Source organism: Erithacus rubecula (genome assembly GCF_903797595.1).
Source record: "Erithacus rubecula genome assembly, chromosome: 12".
NCBI lineage: Eukaryota > Metazoa > Chordata > Aves > Passeriformes > Muscicapidae > Erithacus > Erithacus rubecula.
Genome location: NC_136664.1, coordinates 6,573,199 through 6,599,700, shown reverse-complemented (window position 1 = coordinate 6,599,700; position 26,502 = coordinate 6,573,199). Strand labels below are relative to the sequence as shown.

At 52.2% G+C, this 26,502-nt stretch overlaps 4 protein-coding genes across 7 annotated transcripts in view; 3 read left to right on the top strand and 1 right to left on the bottom strand.

Moving 5' to 3' along the window:
- Window positions 1-857: 857 nt before the first annotated feature.
- On the top strand, window positions 858-7,851 carry LOC306807055 (uncharacterized protein; the record flags this gene model as incomplete). The annotated part of the gene is made up of 3 exons (XM_079316308.1): window positions 858-918; window positions 3,560-3,680; window positions 4,307-7,851. The coding sequence occupies 3 exons, from the start codon at window positions 858-860 to the stop codon at window positions 5,358-5,360; spliced, it is 1,236 nt and encodes a 411-aa protein (XP_079172434.1). The 3' UTR covers window positions 5,361-7,851.
- Window positions 7,852-12,344: 4,493 nt separating this feature from the next.
- LOC306806795 (C-C motif chemokine 5-like) lies at window positions 12,345-16,295 on the top strand. The gene is made up of 3 exons (XM_079315852.1): window positions 12,345-12,503; window positions 12,863-12,974; window positions 13,324-16,295. Exons 1-3 carry the CDS (start codon window positions 12,437-12,439, stop codon window positions 13,427-13,429), a joined length of 285 nt encoding a protein of 94 aa, XP_079171978.1. The 5' UTR covers window positions 12,345-12,436; the 3' UTR covers window positions 13,430-16,295.
- A 638-nt stretch (window positions 16,296-16,933) lies between these two features.
- Window positions 16,934-18,487, top strand: CCL17 (C-C motif chemokine ligand 17). Its single transcript, XM_079316395.1, has 3 exons — window positions 16,934-17,068; window positions 17,653-17,758; window positions 18,167-18,487. The coding sequence occupies exons 1-3, from the start codon at window positions 17,002-17,004 to the stop codon at window positions 18,273-18,275; spliced, it is 282 nt and encodes a 93-aa protein (XP_079172521.1). The 5' UTR covers window positions 16,934-17,001; the 3' UTR covers window positions 18,276-18,487.
- Window positions 18,488-19,309: 822 nt separating this feature from the next.
- RANBP10 (RAN binding protein 10) overlaps window positions 19,310-26,502 on the bottom strand; it is a 67,998-nt gene continuing 60,805 nt past the window's right edge. For all 4 annotated transcript variants that reach the window (XM_079316371.1, XM_079316370.1, XM_079316372.1 and 1 more), the window contains one exon: window positions 19,310-26,079. In XM_079316371.1, coding sequence (XP_079172497.1) covers window positions 25,949-26,079 — 131 coding nt within the window. In that variant the 3' untranslated portion in view covers window positions 19,310-25,948. The remainder of the gene's footprint in view (window positions 26,080-26,502) is intronic.

The window sequence follows — 26,502 nt, the reverse complement described above, 5'->3', positions numbered from 1 at the left end:
TGAATGAGAAAGTGCAGGATGTGTTTGCAGTGTTGGTATATCCGCTTCTGACCTGGCTTGGGGCTGGTGCCGGAAAGCCCCGAGACACTCTGGTTCTTGCAGAGCTGGGGGGCTCCTGCTCCTGCTCTCAGCATCAGCCTCTGTGTAAATGGAAAATCAGGCTGTCACACCAGCACACACTGCAGACAGCACGGCCAGGGCACAGGAGCTGCCTGCAGAGTCACTGGGTCCCTGCTCACCCCTCTTTGGTGATGCTCCTTAGAGACAGCCTAGCCTGAGATCAAAATGTAGCTGATGAAATCATAATCCCGATTAGCAAATTCCGTCCCTTTTTGGCCTAATGACTGCTGTTATAAGATGGCTGCCAAAAAGGAAAGGAATAACTGCTTTGGCATTTTGGGTAATTAATGAGCTTACTGAGCAGCGGGGAGCTGTAGCTGGAGGTGGAGAGAGCTTCGCAAGCCTAAGGACAGCGATGCCTTGGCACTGGCCAAGAAACACATTGGTGAGAGAGGAGGAGGGAGTAGACGACCACTGAAAGTCCCTGCCTGAATAATGTGCCGAGTATTCTGCGTGTATTAGGAAAGCAGTGCAAGTACAGCGGGGAATTCCAGCAGCCATCCCGATCCCTGCAACCACTATTCCCTCCCCTCTCCTTCTTCCCTCCGCCTCCTGTCGTCACCCTGGACACGTGTGAGGGAGATGAATAACAACTAAAGCTCTGTCGCGGGGCTTCATAATCCTGGAATGAGCGGCCGCATCTGCGTTGCTCCGGAGGATGCGATAAACAGCCGGGAGTGGGAAATAGTGCCCGTAATCCCTCCCTGCCTGGCATTCCTTCCGCCCACCACGGGAGCATGAAGGCTGCGTGTGTCCAGCTGCTGCTGTGGGCTCTGTGCCTGGTGACCCCGGCTGGAGGTGAGCCACAGCTCCCCGGGAACAGCAGGACGGGATGGGGACGGGGATGGGGACGGGGCCGGGGCCGGGGATCGGGCTGCAGGGACCTCTGTGGGATGCAGAGATCTCACAGCAGCATCAGGCTGGGTTTGGGAAGCGGTGGCGGGAAGCCAATGGCCGCAATGCTGGCAGCAGACACAGCCGAGCCGCCCCGTGATGGCTTTGTCACGCTTCAGGGCAGATAGCGAGAGTGTCGGAGACTTCCTGATAACCTGTATCGGGAAAAAAGCATCATGTACTTCTTGTTCCTCTTTTTTCCACGTCCCTGGGGACGTGACAGGAAGACTGCAGCCTGGCCAGGGGTGGGTGTCTGAGGAGACGGCGCCGTGTCCTGGAGGGGGTGTCACCTGCAGTGTGTGCGAGTGGGAAAATCTCTGCATAAAGATCCCTGCGAGCTGCGGGGCCGCTGAGCGGGGTCAGAGCCGGGCCGAGGTGGGCTGGGCTGGGCTCACGGTGCCGTGCTGGGCTCACCGTGCCGTGCTGGGCTCACCGTGCTGTGCTGGGCTCACGGTGCCGTGCTGGGCTCATGGTGCCGTGCTGGGCTCACCGTGCTGTGCTGGGCTCACCGTGCCGTGCTGGGCTCACCGTGCCGTGCTGGGCTCGCCCCACCGGGGCTGGGCTGGCTCTGTCGGGACTGGGCTTGCCCCGCCGTGGTGGCTCGCCCTGCTCTCAGCAGGCAAGGCTGGACTTTGCCCAGCCCCGGGGAATGTTGTGTTCCCACGCTGGGAAGGGAGAGGGGCAGGCAGAGATCGGTGCTGCCGCCGGACGGGAGGGTGAGGAGAGCTGGGCATGGAGCTCCTCCCTGCTCACACCTCCGCCAGGTTCTCCTGGGCTGGAGAAAAAGTGGGCAGCAGGGAGACCAGGCAGTCACCCTGCCCTGGGTGAGCCTGCTTGGCACTGCTGGCTCTGCTCAGCTGTGGCCAAGCATCCATTTCCCCAAAATAAGGAAACAGGGCTGGCTCTGCTAAAAGGCTGGTGGAGCTCCCTGGGTCTTTTGAGGAACTGTGCTGAAAAGCAGGTGCCAGTGGCTCCTGAGAGCAGCGGTCCTGGGTGGAGAAAACCCCAGATCCCTTTGGCAGAGACTCAGATGCAGCTCAGAGAAGCGGGGTTGTGTGCCCCAGGAGGAGGACTCCTGTGACATCTCTCTGCCCTTGGAAGACAGAGCTCTTTCCAAGCTCCTCCACTCTGCGAGAAACCTACCAGGAGTTCAGCCAAATGGAAACCATTTGCATTGCTGCCAGTAATTGCAAAATCAGTTCAGGGTTCTCAAAGGAACAGGGTCTTTGGGAGCAGTCAGGGACTGCTCCCCACCGTGCACATCCCTGGCTGCCCACAGGGACAGTGTGGCCCTCTCGTCACTGTGCTTGTTTTGTTGAACTGTGCTCTTTGAAGTGGAGGACACCAGCAGAATATCCTCTGGCTAATGGGAGCTGGCAAGTCAGCTGCCCCTGAGCAGGGAATTCTTGACCCTAAAGTGCCACAGAAGACATTATTGCCTGAAAAAAGAGTTTTGCTGTAACTTGACTTGACTTAGAGGTGGAAAGAGGCTTCTATAGAGGGGCCACAGGAGTGTTTGCTTGGGATTTCTTTGCAGCCAGGGTTTTCCCCAGTAAATGATTCAAACGATTCAGAGTGCTCCTGTATTGATGCTCATTCTTGTACCTGGATCATTCCTAAATGAATTGCATAAAATTCGCCACATTTACTTGGGAATCAGAGGCAACATTTTGTAAGAGGCAGCCTGATTGAAACCAGATGCCAGTTCCTTTGTTCACAGAGGCCCCAGATAAATCAGGGCTTGTTTTTGTAAATCTTGCCCCCAGGGATGTCAGGAACAAGCTGGCAGGATGTGTTGTGCAAGTGCCTGTTGTGGGAGGCTGGAGGTAGATTCAGGCATGAATGGTCCCCAGTGGTGTGACTGGCCCTGCTCCTTGAAGGGGTCAAAGGGGGTTAATTTTTACACTTTGCAAACTGGAAACCGTGTTTTCTGGTGGAGGTTGGAAAGGTTTGGGAAGCGGGGCTGCTGAGATACCTGTGGGAGTGAAGCATCATTCACCACAAGATTCTTCCTCTGCACCCTTTCTCTGAGCCCAGTGGTGTTGAGGTGTAGCAGCAAGCAGAGAGGCAGGATGCTCACCTGGAGGGGAAGTTCCACAGGAGGAAAGGATAAGACTGATAAAGAGAGATCAGAGCATCCTGCCCTCTGGTGGGGGTTGCAGCAGGTCTTTGGGGGATGTAGAAATGCATTTTCTGGGCATTTTGGTGAGTCCTCCTGGTACCCAAAGGAGAAAGGACCTGCAGGTCCAGAGGCTTACACATCCTATGGGACAAGCTGAAATGTTGTCCCCAAAGCCCACAGTTTTCACAGTGTTTTTTTTTTACCCCTCAGTTTCCTGGGTTCATCTTATTACATGTGTGGGTTCTGCAAGCAAATTTGGCTTTGTCTTCCTCAGGATCTGTCTTCATCTCAGTTCAGCAGGGATTGGAAGCTTTTGTGGCAAGCTTTGGACTCTTCCCTGGAGAAGGGGGAACAGAAAAAGTGCCGGTTTTGAGAGACCCTGATAAAAAGCCAACACTGAATGAGGTGAAATTTGTATTTCAGGGCGACCCAAAGCACATTCCAAGTGTACAAGGGAGTGCAATAATTTTACCAGGCCGTTACCAGAGAGGCAGATCAGCAGCTACCGCCTGACCGAGCCCGACTGCAGAAAAAACGCCACCATGTAAGTGCTGCCCCTCTTCCAGGTGGGATCAGGGTGAAATGGGTGGGAAAGGGACTGAGGGATGTACCTGGCAGGACAGGGCAGAGGAAAGATGCAGGGAGGGAGATCACATGTATCTCTGAAAGCAGATACTTTGTCTGAAGGCAGATTCAGACTTGTGAGTTTGTCTGGAAATGAGAAAAGCTCCATTTTTTTTTTTCTTTGGGATAATTGTTGTTTTCTGCTTTTGCTAAAGTTGATGCACCATTGCACCATTTTATTGCAGCCCAGGGGGTGGCTCCAAAGTGAAGTGACCTTGGGAAGTGTCACATCACCCGGGAAATCAGAGGGTTTTGCATGAGTGCCCCAGGGAAGCTGGTGCCTGTGGAGCTTTCTGACCTGAGTACAAGAGGGAAATGCTGTGTCCAAGCAGGACAATGCTTTTGAAAGTGAAATCTTCTTAGGGGAAAACCCTTCACTAGTGAGTCATGCTCAGCTGATGTTCATTCAGTGAGATCTCAGCAGCACCTGCCTTTCCTGAAATGAATCATCCAGACCACACTTGGTGTTTACACACCTTCCTCATAGCCCTAATCACCTGAACCAGTGTTTTCTTTATTCAGTGAGTAATCCCTCTTTATTTTCAGACTTATTACTGTGAAGTCCAAGGAGATTTGTGCAAATTCAAGTGAAGACTGGGTGAAGAAGATCAAAGACAAACTGGATGGGAAAAAGGCCACAGTGATGCCACCACGTGCTGTCACCTCAGCAGAAGGGCCTGGTAGTATTGAGAAGCATGTTGGTCTTCCAGAAATGGTTCCATCTCAAACCACTGCTCCAGCTAGTTTCCTCCAAGGGACTGGAACAACACTTAGGGAGAGAATACAAGCTGCTGCTGCCAGCAAGCCCCCAGTGGGCAGGCAGGACCCCACCCAGCTCCCTGCAGGATGCAGCCCCGTGGTGCAGGAGGAGGCTGCACACTCTGAGGTCACTCCAGAAGCACAGAGAGAGTCCTCACATTCTCTTGTGTCCTCAACAGATGTTGCAGCAGGAATGGGCTCCAGCCAGCCCAGCCCACACCCCACTGTTGAAGATAGAGACTCACATTCAGACCTGATGTCTGCTACTACAGGATCAAACCAACCTGTGCTTTCTCCAGATGGATCCCTGGACCCTACAAGTGCCAGAGCCAACACACCAGACACTGCTTCCAGCAGCTCTAGCTCAGATCTCCCCTCCATCTGGGATTGTATGAAGGGCACAACAGTCACAGACACAACACCACACACTTCTTCAGTTCCTGCTCTAAGCTCCACCTCTGCCACAGACAAAGCTGCTTCTGCCCACACCAGCAGGGAGGTTGGTACTACAACATTTGATCATTCATTGCCTGTAGGGCAGCAAGAGCCTTCAGACACAGTAGCTTTTACTCACAAGGCATTCTCAGGCGAAGCCAGAGTGCAGATGATCACAGTCAGGCCAAAAAATCTGCCTCTGCCCAGCTTCTTGTCCAAGTCTCAAATGCACTTTGTCATCCCAGTTTCTGTGGTATGTGGACTGATGGCTAGCAGTGTTGTTCTTGTATGGGTGTATCTGAAATTTGGAGTCAAACCAGAAGAAACTTCAAGAGAAATGGTACAGGGCTTGCTCTACCAGCAGGCAGGACATCAAGACAATGTCTATCCAATGGAGGTGATATGAATGCTTCATGGCATGGACATTTCTGGCCACACCTGTATGTGTGTTGCTGCAGAAAAGCTGTTCATGCTGAACTAGTGACCAGTAGGAAGCAAGTCTGGGAATAAAATCACAGATTTTTTTTTAGAGCAGAATGCCCAACAATATATCTACTTCATCACTGACCAATCACAGTGTTTTGGAAATAAGGGAGACACTTCTTTTCTCCTGGCACTGTTTGTACAAAGGCTGTGGCTGTTCTCTTGCTGTTGGTGGTTCTGTGCCAGCTGATGTGATTTTCAAAGCTGCTGTTGGGAATTTTTCTGTGGTTCATTGTGGCCCAGGCAAGAAACCACTCACCCACCACACTGTTGGACTTGGGCTCAGCCACCTTGAGCAATCTTAACACCAAACCCACACAATTTGCACTTAAACTCTCTGCTGCTTCTGTCTTTGCACTTCAGGTCTCTGCTCTGTCAGACCAAGACTGACCTGGTGGCCAGCTGGGTGCTGGCTCTCCTTGGGCTGTTTGAATTTGCTCTCATCATTTTCTCTTGCTGGAGACATGAGGGATAGCCCAGCTTTTCAGAAATAGTTGACCAACACTGCATCTGATCAAGGACTGAAGGTCAGTGCTACAGATCTTATATGCAGAGAAGCTGGCAACCCACAGTGCATCTTCTCCTTGAAACCAGACCCTTCCTTTTAGCAGCTATGGGTATTTCTTCTTGCAGATGAATTCTGAGAGCTGGGTCTTGACAAATCAATGCAATAAACCCCTTCTGCCAGCTGATGCACCTTGTGTCCAGCTGCATCCAACTGCAGTGCAGGATAACTGATGAATCTTCACAAATGGGAGAAAACAAGAAGTCACCCAATAATTTTCCTATTCCTGTATTATCATTGGAACATTTTTGCTGTTCTTTGCTAGCACAAAACCCAGGAAATGTGGAGCTAAAGGCAATTCTGGATGTAGTTATGCAGGATTTACTCTACCACAGCAGACATTACACCCTTGTGAGCCTATTTTCTCTCTAGAAATAAGCATATTTGCTGATCCTCAAAAAAAAAAAAAAAAAAAAAAAAAAAAAAAAAGCACAAAATTCCTGCTCATGGTCCTATACTTCAGCCACATTTTAGTTTTTCTATTTTGGATTGCACTGATAACCAGGCTATGAAAGCACTGTAACAGAACCAGGCTTTTTTAAATCCCAAATTGATTTTGATTTTTATACATCCTGACATTGCTGTACATAAGTCTTATGTTTTATCTATGGTCAAGTCCTGAAAGCCCATATTAAACCTTGACTCCAGGATGAATTCTGCTGGAGTGTGCAAAGATCTTGATGAGATGATGCTTTGTAAGTAGATACATATCCAGGGTCAGATCCTAACCAACCTCAGTGGATCAGATCCCTAAGTACAAATATGCATGCAAAAAATGAAAGGAAAAGCACAATAAGCAAGATCATTAAAAAATGATGGGCCAGCTGTAAAGCAGAGTTCAAGGGATGTGGCCTGTTAGATCTGTCAGATTGCACACTCAGGACATTCCTCCAGCCCTGCAGGGGAGAGGACAGACTACAACTGTGTTTGCTTTCTGCCATCTCACATCCCTTATTTCTGCATCTTGTTGAGAGATTCATCTTGGCCTTTGCAAGTACAGGGTGCAGTCAGATTAATTGCAATGATTAATTTGGAGTGAAGTCCTTCCTTGTGCAGCAGCTCAGCTGTGGAACTCTGGTGGGGGTTGATTTTCCTCGAGGGTAAATCTGGCTCTGCCAGTGCCACCTCCCCATGCACCCACTTGTGCACAGCTGGAACTCATGAGGCAATGAACTGTGGTATTATTTTTATATGAAACACTAGAAATGTTATTTTTGTAAAAAAGTTTTATAGCTTTTTGAATGTAGGTAATGTCCTGTCTGAGCTGCTTGGAGTCGAGGCCCTTTTGGCAGCCCTGGCAAACACTGTGCCTTGTCTATTTTGTTGCTGGTCTTAGATGGCTTGTGCATGTCCAGGGGAGCTGGATCACTCCCCAGGCCCTTCAGCAGAGGGAGTGGACACCTGTCTGCTGCAGGTGCAGTGCTTGTTTTGGAGCTGGGCAGATGGATGTGCACCATCAGGTCACCTGGATCCCACCAGCCTTTGAAAGGACACAGCTCCCAGCTGGGATCCCACTGGAGCTCATCAGGAGGAGCAGCTCTGCAGGCTGGCCCTGTCCTCGTGCTGTCCCTGCAGGCAGGGGCTGGCACTCACAGGGGAAGGTGAAACCCAGGGCAGGGGGACACTGCTGCTCCTCTCTGCAATGGGCAGCCTGGGAGGGAGGGAGGGAGGGAGGATGGAGCTTGTGGGGGTTAAAATTTCTGGGGTTAAAATACCACTTGCTGTAGAGCACAGTGACTGTTACAAGCTCCAGCTCATTTGTATATTGAGTGTATGCATGAGATATGAGCTGTACATTTTTATAGAAGTAATAAAGTCCTTATGTTAAAAACCTTCATCCTCAGGGGACTGAGCCTTGAGCTGTTTTACCAAGCCTGGTCCTTGCAGAGATGAACACCTATGACTGAGCACTGTGGAAAGCATCCCAGCACCACCAGGAGATGGTAAAGCTGGCACAGCTGGATGTGGCCAGGCTATTGCTCCATGTCCTTTAAGGGTTTTGATCTTGCAGTTGTTTGCAGGAAATATCTTTCCTCACAGGGATTTGTGTTTCCCATCTTACTGAGGCAGTAGAGAAAACAAACAGCTGGGGTTTTGCATTGCTTAATCAAAGCAGCTCAGAGACAGCAAACATTATGCTCCAAGTTGTTCTATAAAGAGGCAAGAGGGCAAGGGCTGAGATGGGACCTCTCCCACCCAGCCAGGGTTTGGGCTGCCCCTGTGTGCTGCTCTCTGGTGCTGGAGAGGTGGAAGAGCAGCTCAGTGAAAGTCACTACTCAGGGGTTTGCCTGGAGTGGGAAGCTGGAGCAGGAGGGTCAGGGATGAGCATCTCTGCTTTTCAGGAGCTCTCATCCCAAACCTCTCAGCCCTGTGCCCTTTTAGGTAGATGTGGAAGTCAATGAAAATTTCCTGCAGATGAGTCACCAGGCCAGGAAGGTCATTTGAGGGATAATGAAACTCTAAGGAAATGAAAGCACTTTTTGTTTTTTTTAATTTCATTTCTCCTCTGTGTTGTGGAGCAGGAGTTGAGGAAGGAGGAGGTGGTGCAGGGCAGGCAGGCCTGGCAGGATGAATCATTTCCCTCATTTCCCACGCAGGGCTGGCGCCAGCAGGGCTCCCTGGGCTGCTCCCCTGCAGTTTTTGGGTGCTCAAGGCTGTGGGTGGCTCCCTGGCTTTGCTGGTGTTGCTGTCTGGCTGTGCAGGGCAAGGCTGTCCCTCCACACCTTCCCCTGCTCTCCTGGGGCTCCATGGGCTGCCCCAGGGATAGAGTTTGGAGCAGGGGATAATTAATGACTGTTCTCAGGGGCAATGAGAGCTGCATTCTGCACTGGCAGAATGGAAGGTGCATGTCCTGCTTTGATGCTTCCCCCCAGGAGATGAGGGACCCATGGTCAAGAAGTGACTCTCACTGCCCCACACATTCCCTTCCAGCTCCACAACATCACCATGAGCAGCTGCTTTGGTTGAGCCTGTGAGAAGGAGCAGTCACTGGGACTCCACATCTCCATCCTTTCATATCCCCACAGCATCCATCAAATGCAGGGCCTTGAGGGCACTAATTGGCCACAATCATCCTGAGCAGCCTCACCTGTGAGGAGCAGGAGGTGGAGAAGGTGCCTCCATTCCCCTTTGGGCTGGGATTTGTGACCTGTGTCAGCACAGCTGCTTTCCTGTGACAGCTGCACAAGAGCTCTCATGCTGGGGCAGCCTCTGGTGAAGCTGAAGCACTCCCACCTTGCCACTGCTGCCTCAGCAGGAGGCAGATGTGCCCCAGCTGCTTTGGCTCCCAGAGAAAGCAGCCATGGTCCTGCCAGGCTTGGCATTTGCCTTTTCTCCACTTCCATGGGATCTGGGTCCCTGTCACTGCCAGGGTGCTCTTGTTGCTGGAGTCCCCCTGGGTGGCACAGAGGTTGTTGGGACCTCGTGGGTGACAGTCACAGCTGATGGAGGAAGGCTCATTTCTTGTGCCTTCAGAATCCTGCCCCAAACTAAATAATTAAAAAAGGAAAAAATAGATATAAGTGAGAGTCACCCTGCAAGGAGGGGGGTGATGTTGATTGCTGACTCTGACCATAACCCCATCACAAACGCATTTTCATTACATTATCTAGGTACCTTAATGTGTCTTGCTCATCACATTTTTTAACTGCATTTATTTTTCTGATTGCTGGGGTTTTATTCTAATCAAACACTAAGGAGCAGATAAATTCATAACTTGTTCTAGTGTCATCTTGAAATTAGCAGGACTTCCTCTGTTCAGAATTAAATCACTAAAAATTAGAATGGAATTTCTTTCATGTCCTATATTTTTCTGTTAGCTTTGCTTTAAAAGCTGAGCTGAAGCATCTCTCTGCTGCTTGGCTAAACCCTAGGAGCTATAAAAGGCTCAAGGTTGAAAAAAAAGAGCCTGAAGTCCTCATCAAGCATCATTTCCCCTGATTGCTGCTTGGCATAGAAACCTCTCCAGTGCAGAGTCCATCCTCCACTTAACCCTAAAGTGGTTGATTGACCTCATTGGATAAAAATGGAAAAGTCTCATTATTAGTGTGTTTGAGGAAACTGACATCAGATCTGTTATTTTATCTTCCTTAGCAAGATAAGGCCAATTCCAGTTTCTGGCACAGAGCTCTGCCTCTTCTTGGCTGTAGCTGTGAGGTTTGCTGCATGCCCACAGTGATTCCTGCTCTCTCCCTGTGGCTGTGCACTCCCTTGCCCAGGGAGTTGGTGCAGGCAGAGCCCTGGGAAGGGCTTCTGGACTCAGCTGCCTTCCTGCAGCCTCTGCCTCGTGCCTCTGGGCAGAACTTCCCACTCAGGATTATCTCAGGTCACCACTTACAGTACTTGGTGGTCCCCAGGGTCCATCTGTAGGAAGCAGTCTTTGGAAGAGATTCTCATTTTTCTAATTTTAGAGTGTCTTTCCAGGCTGTAGGACTTGGCACTGCTGTACCTGGAGTCACAGGGATTTGGGGAAGGAAGAAGAGAATCAGCTTTGGTTTGTGATTGTGTCCTGAGTCAGTCAGGGCTTCCACATGGAGCTGTGGAGATCCTGGAGTGAGCACCTCAAGGAAATGTGGGGGAGCTTTACACACAGAATGGGTGAAGAGGGTTTAGAGAAACCAGACAAGGATGTCTCCTATTGTAAATGGAAAAGATTCAAAGTGACTGAGTAGAACAGAAGAAAACAGGGAAAACTTATTCCAAACCTTCCCACTGCCTCCTTGGGGACGAGTTTCAGGGTGATGCTCCATTTCTCCTGCCTTGGCAGCCCAGCTGCTCCTGCAGTGCCTTCCCAAGTGCACAATGTCTGGTTGTGTTTCCTGCACAGCTGGGAGTGCTCATCACCCTCTGGGACCCCAAACCCAGCACAGGCTCTGCCCAGCTCCCTTGTCCCCCCCTGGCACCATTGCTGGCACAGACACATCTGATGTGTCCCCTCAGCCTCCCTCCTCCTCCTCTTGCAGGATAACAAGGATGCTCTTCATTTTTAATGTAAACAAGCACATTCTTCTGAGCCCACTCAAACTAAAGGAAAACTTGGGTCTGCAGAGGGGCTTTCCAGCACTTAACAGCTTTTCCTTTTCCAAAGTGTAAAAGAAGAAACATCAAAAGGTCTCCAGGGAGTTGTGAGTCATCTAGCTTCCACAGACATGACTTCAAATCCTGGGAAAAGGGAAACAGAGCATCCTAGGCCAGATCTTCTGCCAGAAAAAGAAACACAGCTCAAGAAGCTTCTTGAGGTCCATCCAGAGCAGTGGATGTTGAGCCTCCATCAGCAGGAAATGTGTCTGATGAAGCTGGGCTCAGCATTGAGTGGTTCTTCTCCCAAGTATCTTAAAAGACATCCAGGGATGATGTGCCAGGAACAATATCCTGCTCCAGAGAGTGGCTGGAGGGTGAAGAAGGACTTGAGGTGGCCCCTTGGGTAGTTCACAGGGAATGAGAGGGGCTGTGGTGCCAGGAGATCTGCATGGGACCCCACTGCTCCATCCACCCACTTAGAGTCTGGTTAAAAACAGTCAAAAAAAGGGAAAGGTGAAAAAAGTGTCTGAGCATGACTGACAAAGAGCTACAGAGGGGCTCCTTGGAGCTCTGGAAGGTCTGAGGAAGGGGAAGAACTGTGCTGAGGGGACTGTGCCCAGGTTAACCCATGGTTTGACTCCTTTCAGCAGGTCCCTGCAGGGTCTGTGATGCCTCAAGGCTGTGGAGGGAGGAAGATGATGGAAAGACACCCAAAAACTTTGAATAGTAAGTTTTCCATCCATTCTCCTCAGCCTGATGCTGACTCCTGCCCTGCCCTGTCCACAAGGAAAGGCTCAACTACACCCCCTTCTCTTTTCCCCCCTCACTGCCCAGTGACAAACAGGGATTCTTGGTGGAAAACTTGTGTTCCTCTCCACAGTACCAACATGGAATGTGATACAATTTCTGCCAGCATTTGCCAACTTGCTGCTTTCAGGCCACAGAGGGCTGGTGGCAGCAGCAGCCACTGTGCTTCTGTTTGATGCTTCCACCATCAGCCATCCAGGCATCTCCAGCACATTTGTGTTGGCTCTGGGCTGGGACCTTGCATGGAACACCAAGCTTTGCCTTTCCTATTGCTACAGATTCCCTCTCTAAAAGCCCAGGAGGCCCTGAATTCGCATCTGCAGAGAGGAGGGTTTCACTTCCCTCATGATTTTCCCAGCGTGGGTAAACACAGAAGCTGACACAATTTAGTCTTTCCAGGTATTGTCTGTCTGCAATTCTGATGATCCCATGTGACATGGAAATCCCCATGGGCAATGAAGTAGTATCTTTTCCTTAGGATTGGTTGAAATTCATTGGAAAACAGACAACAGAAGTAGAGAGCATAAATTGCAGCACCTCCTTGCCTGAGCTCGGAGTTGAGCATCCCCAAAGAGGCAGAGCAGCTCCAGAGCCCTCCCAGAGCCACCATGCTCACTGCAAGGACAGTCCTGCTGCTCCTGCTGCTCCTCAGCCTCTCCCCATGCTCCAGGGCAGGTAAAGAACCTCATGGGCCCCTGCTGGGACTCGGGGGGTCAGGAAGGAAAGCCCAGGGTGGGGCAGGGGTGGTGCTGCTGGCAGGAGGAGCAACCCCTGGGCAGAGCAGCACATGCTGGGGTGCAGGGAGGGATGGAGCTGCTCCTGGGCTGGGTGGCTTTGGCAGAGCTGCTGAGGGCTGGCTGATAACCTGCAGCATCCTTGTGTCCTGGGAAGGAAGGAGGAGGGCACTGGGGCTCCTCATGGCAGCATTTGCAGAGTTTGGGGATGCTGTGTTCACCAGCCTTGTCCTGGGGCAGGTCCTGTAGACAGGCTGCCCTCCAGAGCCAGCACTCACCATCCCTCTTGTGTTTTTCCAGGTCCTTACTCTCCATCTGAGTGCTGCTTTGGCCACCTGAAGCGCCCTGTCCGCCTGGACAACCTCCTGGGCTTCTACTCAACTCCCAGGGAATGCTATTCCCCAGCAATTGTGTGAGTCCTGGCACCCTCCCTGCTGCCTGGTTCAGCTCATCTGCTCCAGCTGGGGCAGGACAGGGACAGGTCTGTGTAACCCCCATGATCTTCCAGCAGAAGGGGGGGATGTGACTGTCTGGGCACTTCTGCAAGGCCAGCACAGCTCCAGGGGCTCCAGGGGCTCCAGGGGCTCCAGGGGCTCCAGGGGCTCCAGGGGCTGGGCTCAGGACGAGCTGCCTGCAGGACACCAAGGGCAGCACCCAGGGACAAAGGGAAAGGGAAAAGGTGCTGGGCAGGGAGGATGGTGTGGGCACAGGTGGAACCACAGCTGTCATTCCTCACAAAGCTTCACCTTTAACCTTGGCAGGTTTGAGACCAAGAAAGAAGTCAAGATCTGTGCAAACCCAGAGGACAAGTGGGTGAAGAGAGCAGTTACAGAGCTTCTGAAAAGGAAAGAGCTCCGTGCCCCGTGATGCAGAGTGGGTGCCCTGGTTCAGGCTACCCCACATCCTGCTGGGAAGGAAGGCTCCAGTCCCTGTGAGCTCCCAGGAAGGCTTGTGGATGTTCCAGCTGCTGGGAGAGGGCACTGACCCCCAGAGCCCTGCACTGCATCCACAGCTGGGCACCAGCTCCTGGAGTGCTGCTGGCCCTGCCAGCACCTGCCTGCTGATCACAGCCACAGAATAAAGTTTATTTCATGTGATATTGGAGAGTGCTGTCCTTTCTTGTCCCAGCCCCATGGCTGTGCTGCTGCCAGCAGCTGGGGCTGGATGCTGGCTCTTCCCACTGGCTCTCACTAGGGCAGGAAGGGAGGGGGATGGATGGGACTGCAAGGGAACCCAAAAGGGGCTGGAGCCTCCCCTGAGGGTTTTTAGGTGCTAAACTAAAAGCCATCAGTTCCCATTTGCTCCTGTGAAGGAGCACAGCCTCTCTGCCATGGGGGGTCTGAGCTGGGCTGCAGGGGAAGGTTCCTCTGCACAGCTCCCTGGGCAGGCAGGACAGACAGGGGATGCTGAATCAGACAAGGGATTCCTGCAAACACAGCCCTGGAAATTTTGCCCCTGCCAGGGGCCATGGGGAGCTCAGCAGTGATCCCTGCCAGGGATTTGGGAGGGGCAGCAGAGCTGGAAGAGCAGGAGTGAGGAAAGATGTGAGTTTAAGACAGTTTAATAAATAAAGCAAAATAAGGGGTTCATTCTCTCCTTGCCATCAGTGATCAGCCATGGGGAGCAGAGCAGGGCTCTCTCATGTGTAGCAGTGACCTTGGAAGACAAATACTGCAGCTCTGAATGTCCCCCTACTTCCTCTTTCCCCAGGACAGTTCAATAAAGGGGAAAAAAGGAGAACCAACAAAAAAGAAACCTTCCAAGAAAAGCCCCACCAAGGGACAAAAGAACAAACCATCACTTGCCACCAGCCCAGAGGATGCTCAGCCAGTCCCTGAGCAGCAGCCAACCCAGAGCCTTGCTGCCAGCACTCACAGCTCCTGGGGAAGGGGGTTTTGGCTGCAGCAGCTCCAGGGATGCTTTCACAGCAAAACCCACCCAGAGCTGAGGGTGACCCTGACACGCTGCAGGGCTGGAGCCTGGGGTGTCACAGGCAGATCTCTGGGGGCACCAGGAGAGGCTGCAGCCTGCAAAGCCTCTAAAACTGTTGCCTTTCTGCTTCAGGAGTGCTCAGGCCATGGAGTCACCCTGTTTGCTTGGACTTGGTGCCCTCTCCTGACTGCTGGGGCTCAGGTGCAGCACAGACCTAGGGCAGGGCAGGGCAGGTCCAGCTTGACACTGACATTTATCATGGGCAAACACTTCATGTTCTTTGTTAAAGTACTAAATTTTGTGATTATCCACTCAAAACCCAAAGTATTTTATGAGTCACAGAATATTTCCCGCCTCTACATTGCTTTTAAAATTTTTTTTGTCCATGCCTATCCATTTAATTCCTAAAGTAGAGGTTTTCCTCAGCAAATTTGTATTCAATTATTAGTTACTATGAGGTTGCAGGTGGTTTGGACACCCACAGAATCCTCTGCAGAGTCTGTACCCCCTCTTCTCTCTACTTGCCTCTGCATTTGCCTAACCAGGAGCTGCACACCTGGGGAAGGGGCTGTGTCCCTGCTGGGGATGGCCCAGGCACTGCAGAGGAACACCTTAAACACTAAAGCCAAACCCAAAGGGGCACTGCTAGGACAGGAACACAGAGGGAAACCCAATCCAGAGCCTTGGGGGGCCTTTCCAGGCCTTCAAACATCCAGCATGCACTGATTTGCTCTGTGAAGAACAGACAGTAGAGACATCTACTAAAGCTTCTGGAGAGAGGAATAAATACCAAGGAAAGGAGGAGCAACTGTGTGCCCCAGACAAGCCTGAAAAGGGAGCTCAGGGCTGGCACATGAGGTTTTCTGCACCAGGAGATGCTGGTTGGAAAAAGTCACTAGCTCAGTTCTCCCTTAATTACAGTTGTGTGCTTCTAAGCAGTGCCCAGGAGCTGGAGTGACCCTGGTGGCTGCTGGCCCTCTGTGCTCTGGGGACATGGACAGGGAGGGCAGGAGAACCTGGGGGTGATGCAAAGCCCACAGAAGAGGACTCAGCTGCTGTGCCAGATGTTTTCTCCCCGCAGAGCCCTGCCTGGGGACAGTGGCACTAGAGCCAGTGAGGCTGTGCCCAGCTCTCTGCATGGCCCCCCTGCCCAGGCAAGGCCAGCAGACCCCACATCCTGCACAGCATTTCTTCTAAACCAGCGTTTTCAGCACATTGGATCTGTTTCCTTCTCCTTTCTCCTTTCAGAGAAGTCGTGCAGACATGACATAATCTTCAAAGAAACCTATTTCCATCTTCCTGAGAAGCCTTGGATTGCCTCACCCCCCAAACCACAGCCAGGTCCCCTCCTGTGCTCCCCCTCAGCATCATCCCCTGTGGGTTCCCAGCAAGAACCAATTCCTCACACAGAACTGTACCTGCCCTCCCAGGGAGCAGCTCCCTGCTGGGCTGGGCTGATGTCCAGCAGTGCTCTGTGGTGCTGCCCCTGGCATCTGTGCCACCCACCCCTCCTCCCTGGCACCTGGGATGGCTCCTGGGGCTGTGGTAGGATCTGTCCCATCTCCCTGCAGGAATGCCCTGTCTGTGCACTGAGAGCTACAAGCCTCCATCCCCTGACTCTCCTTTCAATCCCAGTGCTGCTGTGGGAGGCAGATGCAACACGGGCTCAGACCCAGACCCTCCTCTGACACCCCACTGCTCCTGCTCCATTTCTTCCCCTTTCGTGAAGTCTGCTGAGCCCACCAAAAGCACCTCTGACACCCCCTGCTCTGGGGTCCCTTCTGGATTGGTCCAGTGTGGCTTCTTCTGCCTGACATGACATCCCATCCCATCCCATCCCATCCCATCCCATCCCATCCCATCCCATCCCATCCCATCCCATCCCATCCCATCCCATCCCATCCCATCCCATCCCATCCCATCCCATCCCATCCCATCCCATCCCATCCCATCCCATCCCATCCCATCCCATCCCATCCCATCCCATCCCATCCCATCCCATCCCATGGTGCTTTCCTGCCCCACCCAGTGCTCTCTGTGTGCCCAGGGTGTCTGGGGAGCTCACTTTGGACGGGATTCCCTCACTGGCCTTTGACACTGAGCAAAGCAATTGAACCCACTCAGGACCTGTCCCTGCTCAGGGACTGGGGGATGTCTCTCCTTTAGAAACAGACAAGCACTGGACTTGATGTTCTGCCTGCAGGGGAAGATTATTTGTATCTGCTTTCAGTTCCACCAGAGTCTGGAAGCTCCCTTGCCACGTCACGTCAATGCAGAACTGCTCCTCGAAATTTTCCACCCAGCGCTGGATGTGTCCCAAAACCAGAAACCCCCTTCAGCCCCACTTCCCAGCACACCCCTGAGCTTTGTGGAAATGCAGCCTGAGTGGGCGGGCAGGCAGGGGATAAATAACGGTGTGGAGAGAGCCTCAGGCACTGGGCAGGGCTGCAGAGAGCAGGAGAGCACCCAGAGCCAGCCAGAGCCAGCCAGAGCCACCTAGAGCCACCATGCTCCCTGCAAGGACTGTCCTGCTGCTCACCCTGCTCCTCACCTTCTCCCTGCACCACGCCACAGGTAAGGAACCTCAGGGGCCCCTGCTCAGGGCTCTGAGCCCCCACTGGGGACATCCCTTTGGGCAGCAAGCGCCAGTGGGGAGAGGGAATGGTGCTGCTGACAGGAGGAGCAACCCCCTGGGCAGGGCAGGGCAGGGCAGGGCAGCACATCCCGGGATGCAGGGATGGATGGACAAAGTGCTGGGTGGTCTCAGCAAAGCCAGACCTGGGGAGAGGCTGCAGGAGCTTGGAGGAGGCTCTGGCAGTTGCTCCTCAGGTCTCAGCTGGATGAGCAAGAGGCTGGAGGGAGGAACAACATGCAGCTGTTTGGAGCCTTTCTAAACACCCTGCAAGTTGTGCCCCTGCTTTGGAAAACCACAAAACCTCATCACCAGACTGAGCACCCCGACTTTACCGTGTGCTCTGGGGGCTGCAGCAATTGGGGCTGGGAGGTGGCAGGTCCCAGGCTGTCCCCTGCCCCAGTCCTGTGCTTGCTGTGTGAAGGTGACAAACCTGAGATGCTCCACAGCCTCCACGCTGTGCTCCAGACCCGGTGGTGCCATTGCCTGGCTCACAACAATCCACAACATCCCCTTTCCCCCACAGCACACTTTGCACCCGTGGAATGCTGCTTTAAATATGCACAGAAACGCATCCGACACCCTCAGAGCTACTATGAGACATCCAAGGACTGCCCCAAGCCTGCAGTTGTGTGAGTATCCCAGGGCTTGCTTCCCATCCCAGATCTGGGATCCCTTCCTGCCCCAAGCCTGCAGTTGTGTGAGTATCCCAGGGTTTGCTTCCCATCCCACATCTGGGATCCCTCATCCCTTCCTGCCCCACAGACAGATCAGTCCCAGCCAGGGGGGGCTGGGGTAGGAAAGCAGCTCTGGGGAGTGGCAAAGAGGGGGGGAAATGGGGTTTAGTGCTTTTTGCTAATGCTAGTGATGTGGGAGGACTCACACTCACCATCAGCCCAAGGAGGGCACAGGCTGCTGGAGGTGGCTCCAAGCCTCAATCCAGGATGGGGCTCCAAAAAAGGGAGGGGAGAAATAGTGCACAGGAAGGGAATGGCTCTTAGTTTATGTTTTCACTCATTTTCCTCACTTTCTCATTGCAGGATTGTGGCTGGCAATGGTGATGAGATTTGTGCTGACCCCAAGAAGGACTGGGTGGTTAAAACCATAAAACGGCTTCAAAAGAAAGTAACAACCCCATCCAACATCTGACCTGCCTGTCCAGCCCTCCTGTCCCTCGAGGCAGCCAAAGGTGCTGCAGCTCTTCTCCAGCAGCCTGAGGCCTGGGCACTGCAGGAGGAGCCACCCTGCACCCAGCAGGATCAGGTGTCAGTGCCATGGACCAGGCAGCAACTCCTGCTGTCGCTGCCCTGCCAACGTGTGCCTGTGGAGAAAATATTTATAATAAAGACTCGTTGCTACAAGCTGCTGTTTGAACTTCTCCTGATTCTCCAAACCAAGCAACAGGTCCTAACAAACCCAGGGCATGCTGCAAGCAAGAAAAGCCTGAGCCACAGGCTTGTATTTCTCCAGTAGCAAACTGTGCCTGGTCACAGTGTGCTTCACTGGGAATGTGAGAGCAGAGCCAGGCCCTGACATGCATGTCCAGGACCCACAGGTGAGGTTATCCTCACCCTAGGGAAAGCTGCACATCCTCAGGGTGTGCTCACAGCCCCCTGGGCTTTGCAGGGGCTCCAGAATTAAGGGGAGGGTTCTGGGAGAAGACACTGATCTACCAAACCCTTAACACCTTGACAGCTTCCAGTGTGCTGGTGAAGAGCCTGAGGGAGAGAAGGACCAATGCCCACAGTGCCAGGAGGGTGAGGACACAACCCTTCAGCTGGACAGAGGTGTCCTGGTCCCTCTGCAGGGCTGGGGAAGGGTGGGAGCAGTGTGGGATCCCAGACACTAAAATCAGGCTGCTGGCCCATCTTGTCATGGGAGAGGTGCAAACATACAAGGGAAAACCCCAGAAAGGCAAAAGCAAGGAATGTGGCAAATGATCCTAAAGATACATCAGTGTTTTGTGCCCATGGTTAGGAAACACTTGAGGGCAGAATGGCACAGGAAAAACATCCCTAATGGCATTTTTGCCTATGAACTGTAAGCACCATGGGAGGAAGCAATGGTGGAAGGGGAAGCTGAAGCAGAATCAGAGAGTGGGGGACAAACACCTTGAGGACTGTTCATCCCCTGTCAGAGAGGACATGAGCAGAGACTGACAAAGCACACAGCTCCACACTGGCTCTTGCACATGGATGTGTATTTTAATAAAAATAATTCTGTCAATATACAGCAGAATGTCGATTTCTTTACCATATTTCCAGTATATTTTCATAGGCTTTTTCTCAGTTAAAATCCACCCCCCAGCCCCTTTTTGAAGTTTTCATGCGAAGCATCAGATAACTTAATTCACAAATACTAAGCGTAGACTGAACCAATGTGCACAGTTTGTGTAATGTCCACGTAGCCAATGCTGTAGCCAAGAGGTGACACTCCCTCCTGAGGGCCATGAGAAGCCTGGAGTGGCACAGGGAGCTGTGCCAGCAGCAGCTGCTCCTCCAGGGCTGCCGGGAAACCTGCGGAGACCTCGCACCCCAAGCTCCAGCTGAGCATTTATTTCATACCTGAGTTTTGAGCAACCAGCAGGAGAGAAGAGTTCACTGGGCTGGGCAGGTCCTGGGGCTTGCACTGCTGAGTGGGAGAGCTTCAGGGGCTGCAGCCTCCTCCTGCCTCCCTGGCTGCACAGGTGGGACTGACAGACACGATCCCAACCCAACACTGGTGCAGTCCGTGGTCTGGAAGTCACCATACTTGTGGTTTTCAATTTTTCTTTAAAATCTGGATTATCCCCAGAGCTGCTGCTGCTTCTCCTTTCTCCAAATCTAAGCATGTGAGAAGCCCAGCATACAAAAAATCCCTCTGTGATCCCTCCTGGAGGAAGGATGCAGCTAAAGTCCTCCCGAGCAAAAAACGTCCAAGCACGCACCTGGACCCAAGTGGAGTGACCAGAGAAAAGGTGTCTGCCTGGCCATGGCACTTTCAGCAAGGAGCAGAGGTTTGCATGGCCTCCAGGAATGTCTCAGTGGTGACATGAGTGTAAATTCCACATGGGACTTGTGGGTTTCCTGTGAGCAGGAGAGAGTTAAATAAAAGAGCTGGCAGCATGGGTGCTCCTCAAGCCTGGGTGATGCCCTGGTTTGCCAGGCACTGGTCCAGCTCAAGCTGCAGGCTCTGAGCTCTGAGCTCTGCTTTGGGATGTGGGGAGAGGGCCAGACATGCCAGGTACATTCATCCCTCACCTGCCACCTCTTGTTGCAGGGAAGGATGGTGGAGAGCAGCTAGTGCTGTCTATGGAAGAGGCCTCCAGGCTCTCAGCTCCTCCCTTTTCCCCCCAAATCCCCTCACACAGCCCCAGCAACACTTCCTCCAGCTCTCTGCCCCTACACAGCAGATGGGACAAGGCTCACAGCCAGCTCTGACTCTGACCAAGATTGCAGCTCCCTCCATCACTCATCCCTCTGGGGCAGAAGGTCCCAGCAGCACCCAGCATGTCCCTGGCATGTCCCCACCAAGTCCTTCTGCAAAAACACCTTGGTACAGCTGACACCCAACATCTGCTCTCTGCAAGAGACCTGCTCTCTCCCTGCCCCAGCACTGAGGCTGCTCTCACACTGGCAGGGCCAGAAGGAAGATGCAAAGGGGACTCCTGGGGGGACCAGGGCCCTCTCTCCACCTGCTGCCATAGCACAGCTCAAGTCTGCACTGATTCTTTATGGGAAGAACTCCCTGATCCCCTGTGGTGCACCACACAGCTCATGGCACTCACACACTGCTCTACAGCCTGGCTGCCACAGGTCATCTCCTCTACCCAGGACAGCAGAAAATTCTGGAATGTGTGTCTAAGCAACACGTGCTGTGCATTAGCACTGACAGGTACCAAAGCACAGCTGCAATCCAGCCTGGTCTGCTCTGCTGAAGGAGGAGATGGTTCAACATCCCTGATACCCAAGGTGGAAAATGATACATTCAATCCCCAGAACTAGCTCCAGCAGCTCTGGTTGCTCCAGTTTTTCAAGGCAGCCTCAAGAACAAAGCTATTTAAAGAATGGTAAAGATGCCTTAATAAAATGTGAAAAACAGGGACACAGCTTGGGGACAGACTGAAATGTCACTGTGAAAGAAGAGAAGGAAGGATATGAGAAGATCCCAGGTGTAGGTAACCATGAGGAATGATACTCCTAGAGGGACTCATCTCCATGCCAGCCACACTGAATCTCCCAGTGTCCAAATCCAGTGGGCAGCAGCACAGCAAGGACCACTAGGATTCTGAAATAGAAACAGGCTGCAGCAGCCATCTTTCAGCACACACCTCTCACATCCCAAGGCACCAAACTCCAGCTTTGGCTCACGTGGGGCTGAGGGAGAGCATCCACTGGACAACCTCCCCTAAAGGGCTGGAGGCTCTGCTCTGCCCAGTGCTTCACTGGGAGCCCCTCTCTGTTCTGCTGGCCACACACAAGGGCTCCTAACAGACTCCAGAAGAACAGCAGAAGCGCAGCAGCCAGCCCAGCTGCAGGCTGGTGGGATGCTCATGGTGGCAAAAGGGACTGTCACATGTGGAGCTGCCCCTTCATGCCAGCAGGGAAGGATGAGCCAGGAAGGGCAGCTGGAGTTGTCCCATCTGTACTTGGCACAGAGCCACAGAGCTGGTCCTGGTCTTGGAGCAGCTCCCACAGCACCCAGCAGTGCAGATACCATTGTGGTCATGCAGCTGGAGAATACTGGGATTGTGGGAGGCACACAAGCAAGAAAGGATTGCTGGTAGCAGTAAGAATTTTTCCCAAAACCAGCTGGTTCAGAGAGTACACTGAAGGATGCACAAGAAATAAACTTGTTCACAGGAGAGGCTGACTGAGAGCTCTCTCAACCCTCTAAGTTCTGAAATAGCTTTGGTTAAATACTTGCTAGAGTAGGCTCAAGGAGCAGCAAAAGGAATCATCTGGAACAAGATGGTTCCAAGAGGAACAAGATTTGGCTCCCCTGGTATAGGAGAGATGTCCACAAACTGGAATCCACCCAGCAGAGCCACAAAGATGATCACAGGCTGGAGTACCAGGTGTATGAGGTGGATACTCCTCCAAGAAACACTTATCCCAGCTACTCCAGTGCATCTCACTCCAAAGTTCTCCCCATGTATTCTTGATGCTCTCACTCTCAGCTTGTGGGGGCACCATGAACCTTGTCCATGGGGAGAGAAGCCTGGTGATGTAATTCAGCTCCACAGAACCCCTGAAGGACACTCTAACCAAGGCTCCAGGTCTGGAGTTCCCAAAATGCTCCTCTCTAAAGGCCACTTAACAGGCAGGGCACTGGACTCAAAGCCAGAGCCCAGGATGTGCAGGCTGAAATCAGGTTCCACCAGGTCCCTGTGCAATGTTTTCCTCCTGCCAGGCCTTTGCTGCAGTGCCAAGTGCCAGGAAGGTGGGTGGGTGTCCCCACAGAGCTGGAGGGTGTTTGCTGCTCTCTAGATCACAGCTCTTTGGTGCCTCTGGACTGATCAGGGGACAGCTGAGATCCTCTGAGTGTGCAGCCACAGCAGAGCTGGAAAAGGCCCAGTTGTCCCAGCAGTGGCCTTTCCCAGGCCCTGGGAAGGACAGAAGAGTCTCTCCTGGGGCTGGGGAATGCTGCTTGTGCAGGGTCCAGCTGAAATCTGCAAAACCTTCTCCCAGCATCTGAAGCCAGCCCAGCAAAGACCAACCTGAGTCAACCACACATGATGGAAGTCCCACATCCAGGGCTATCAGCACTGTGGGGCTGTAGCTGAGTCCTTGTCCCCTCACCAGAAATGGGAAACCAGCAGTTCCTCCACTGTCATTTACATGGTTTTACTGAAGGACTCTTGGGAGCAGTGACCAGGTTGCTTGAGGCACTTGGAATAACAAAACCCAAATCATTTTTATAGAAGATAAACTTCTGAATTGCCATGTAGCCTCTGGTTAGATGTACAGCCACATTCAGTGTTACAGACCCCACTTCACTTTAACTCTGTTTTAAAACAAATACTGCAACACTCCAAGTTTCAGCTAACTTGAACCATCAAAGAGCAGCCAGGGAGATACAAAGGCAAGAGGCTTTGAAAGACAACCTGAGAAAACCACATCAGAAATCCCATCTAGGAATCAGGGGTAGGTTGGGGCTGACATCCCACCACACACCACAAACACACTCATCTTCTCCACGCTGAGTCATGACCACATTAGTCAGAATCTGAGTACAAGAAGCAGAAACCACTGGTGAAACCACCAGAACACTTGAAGTAAATTTTAAAAAACCAAAATAACTTTCATCACACATTTCTTGGCACCAAAATAGCCAGATATCTAGGAACATGTCTTGGTTGTTGTTCTGTTTGTTTTGGTTTTTTTTGTAGTGAAACCAAAATAAAAAAGGCACTCCAGGACAGTCAACAAAGTTTTGCTGAGAGACCAAATGGGGCATTAATATGACATATGATGAAGAGACTTGACTTAAAGAAACCACAAAGAGAAAGGACCAAAAAAACCTCAGAGAGAGATAAAGATGGTGTTGCTACAAAGATGACAGAGAGGCCTGACTGCAGCCAGACTGCTGCAAAGTGCTGACCAAGAGCAGAAGCAGCTGCCAAACAGGGAAGGCAAAGCAAGGTCCTGGCTGATTTCAACCTCAGTCCCCAGAATCAGCCCAGCAGTGTGCTGTCAGTCTAAGGAATGGAAAGCCTGCAGGAGAATCCCAGCAGGCAGAGCTCACAGGCTGCCTTGGCACATCTGGGACCAGAGGCTTTGGGAAGGAAACCTGCCCATGGAGTTCTCTCTGCACTTGCAGCAAGGCAGGGACAGCAGGCTGGGCTAAGATCCAGCAGCAGAGCTGAAAATCAACAGATGAGCTTCAGGCACATGAGCTGCTCCCCAGAGCTGGAAGAGAAGCTCCAGACTGGCAAGTTCAATCCTGCCTGGTGCAGCTCTGCCTCCCTGGAAGAAAGGCTGTGGTAGAGCTCCCTCTGCTTTCTGCAGCTGTACCAGTGATCGATAAAACCATCTCCTCCTGTTCTCTGAGACCACCTACAAACTTCAGCAAAAGGCAGGGATAATGTTCCCAATCATCTCCAACACCATCTGCACATCCAGTGCCACAGGCTGCCCTGGCACCTGCTCCCCTGCTCTGCCTTGATTTCAGACCTGATGTCTGCAAATCCATCCTGCAAACCCAGAAAATCCTTAAAGCTTTGGGCTGCTGCTACTTTCCTTCTCAGTGGCACACAAACTCTCTTAGTGCTTGAAGCCCTGGCACAGGCTAACCTCCATTTTAAGAACAAACCTCAACAAAACCTGTTCATCATTCATTGACCTTCCAAAAAAAAAAATTCATGAACAGCAGTAAAATTCATGTTTGGTTTGAGCTCCCTTGGGTCCTCCCCAGAGCTACTGACCTACAATTAATTTGGTGCAGAATTCCAGCTCCTCCCATGCAGCCAGGCTGAACCTGCCATCTCCTAAGGGTACAGCAGAGGATGCAAAGCACACGGTGCTGCCAGGCCAGGGGACAGAACATGCTCAGAAACACTCTCAGGTGCTCTGAATGCTTGGTAGCAATCAAGTCCCTGGGCCTGGCACACAGCATGGACCATTAGTCCATTTTACTCAGAGGTTACTCACCCACAAATCCTTGCTGATCTCTTTTGGGCCTGAAACTTCAGTAATTATCTTATCTTAGTAATTCCTAAGGAAACACTGCTGCTCCTTTCTGAATGGCTCAAGCCTGACAGAGCTGGTACTGACCCCAACCTGCAGCCTGACCTCAGCTTGTCCCATCTGCAAGGACAAGCACAGCTCAGCCCAGGTTTCTGCAGACACTTCCAAAATTTAGAAGTGGTTATTAAGATCAGTGTTACAGGGATGGGAGAGGCCAGGAAATACTGTTATTACTGAGTTAGTGGCAGAGCCCTCCTCCACGGGGAAAAAGGAGGATTTGTTATTTAATTAAAAATTGTCAGCCCACCAGGGCATCACCCACAGATGTTTCTGGCCAACTCACATGATCTGGTTCTATCAACAGTGGCAGATGACTTCATATTCATCAGTTCTGTCCCTCCAGCTGTTCAGAGAGCTGCATGTAACTCCTTCTCAGGGCTGTGAGATGCTTCTACAACACAATGCAGGCAATGTCACTCTTCTACTCTTCCCACTCACAAAGCCAAAATTAAGAGTCTTGGGCTCCAAAGAGAGGCACCATGAAGGACCAGGCTCCTCCAATTCCCATCACCAGTGTGTGACAGGACCTACCTCACCCGGCCTGCTGAGGGGTTGTATGGTGTGTGTGGCTGGGAACGAGTCTGTGGGCAATAAATACATCAATGACTTTGTGGAGGTGGAAGAGACCTTTTTAATAAACATGATTCAAATAAAATAAAAAAAAAAAAAAAATCCCTCTGAACTGCCACTGTGAGAAGAGTTCTGATTACTAGCACGGATGATGCTGTATGTGCACGATGGAGGGAGAAGGGAAGAAAAGAACAAGCTGTCACCAACTTGATGAGCTTCCTCAGTAAATCAGCATAAACCAGCTCAGCAAAACTCTCCAGATAAAATATTGGTGGAACCATGAGAAACAACTCAAATCAAAACAAAAGAGAAAAAATCCCTACATCAGAAGGCTACATTAGAACAACCAGCGGAACCCCGAGCGCCGCCGAGATCTGCCAGTCCCGGGGCAGGGCAGCACAGCAGGGACTCACTGGCGCTGGCACGGGCAGTGTGTGCTACGGGGCGTTGGTGCAGGAGCTCAGCTATGCACGGGTGGTGGTGCAGAGTGGCAGCAGCAGAGGGAGGGCAGCGCTCCCCGGGCTGTCAGTGCAAATAATCGTCGACTCTGGCGAAGGAGCAGGAGCCCAGCCCCGCGCGCGCCATCAGCCGCAGGCACTCCGAGGCCTGGCCCAGCGCCAGCATCAGCGGCGGCTGCTTTGGCAGGTTCTGGGATTCTGTGGGGGCAAACGGAGAGCTGCTCTCAAGGGCTGTTCTGTGCTCTGCCTGCTGCTGCCTCCCCTGAGCTGGGGCCTCTCTCTGTCCCGGGCTGGCTCTGAAGGAAGCTGCTCCCCAGCGCTGCTGCTCTGCACACCCACAGCCCTGGCACACCCCCAGCCCAGCAGGGCCTTTCAGACACTGCTGCTGTGCTGCCCAGAGCAACAACATGCAACAAACCTACTGCTGGTGCTGTTTGCCAGGAAACCCTTAAAACATGACATACCAAAGCATGGAGGAGTAAGGAAAGGCAGGAGAGTCTGATCCCAAGCCCTGGCTGAACTCACTCCCTCATCACCACATTTTTACTGTACTATGGTTTCTGAGCTGGACAAGGTGTCTGGCACCTGTGTGATAAAGCATGTCCAGACACCACATATCCC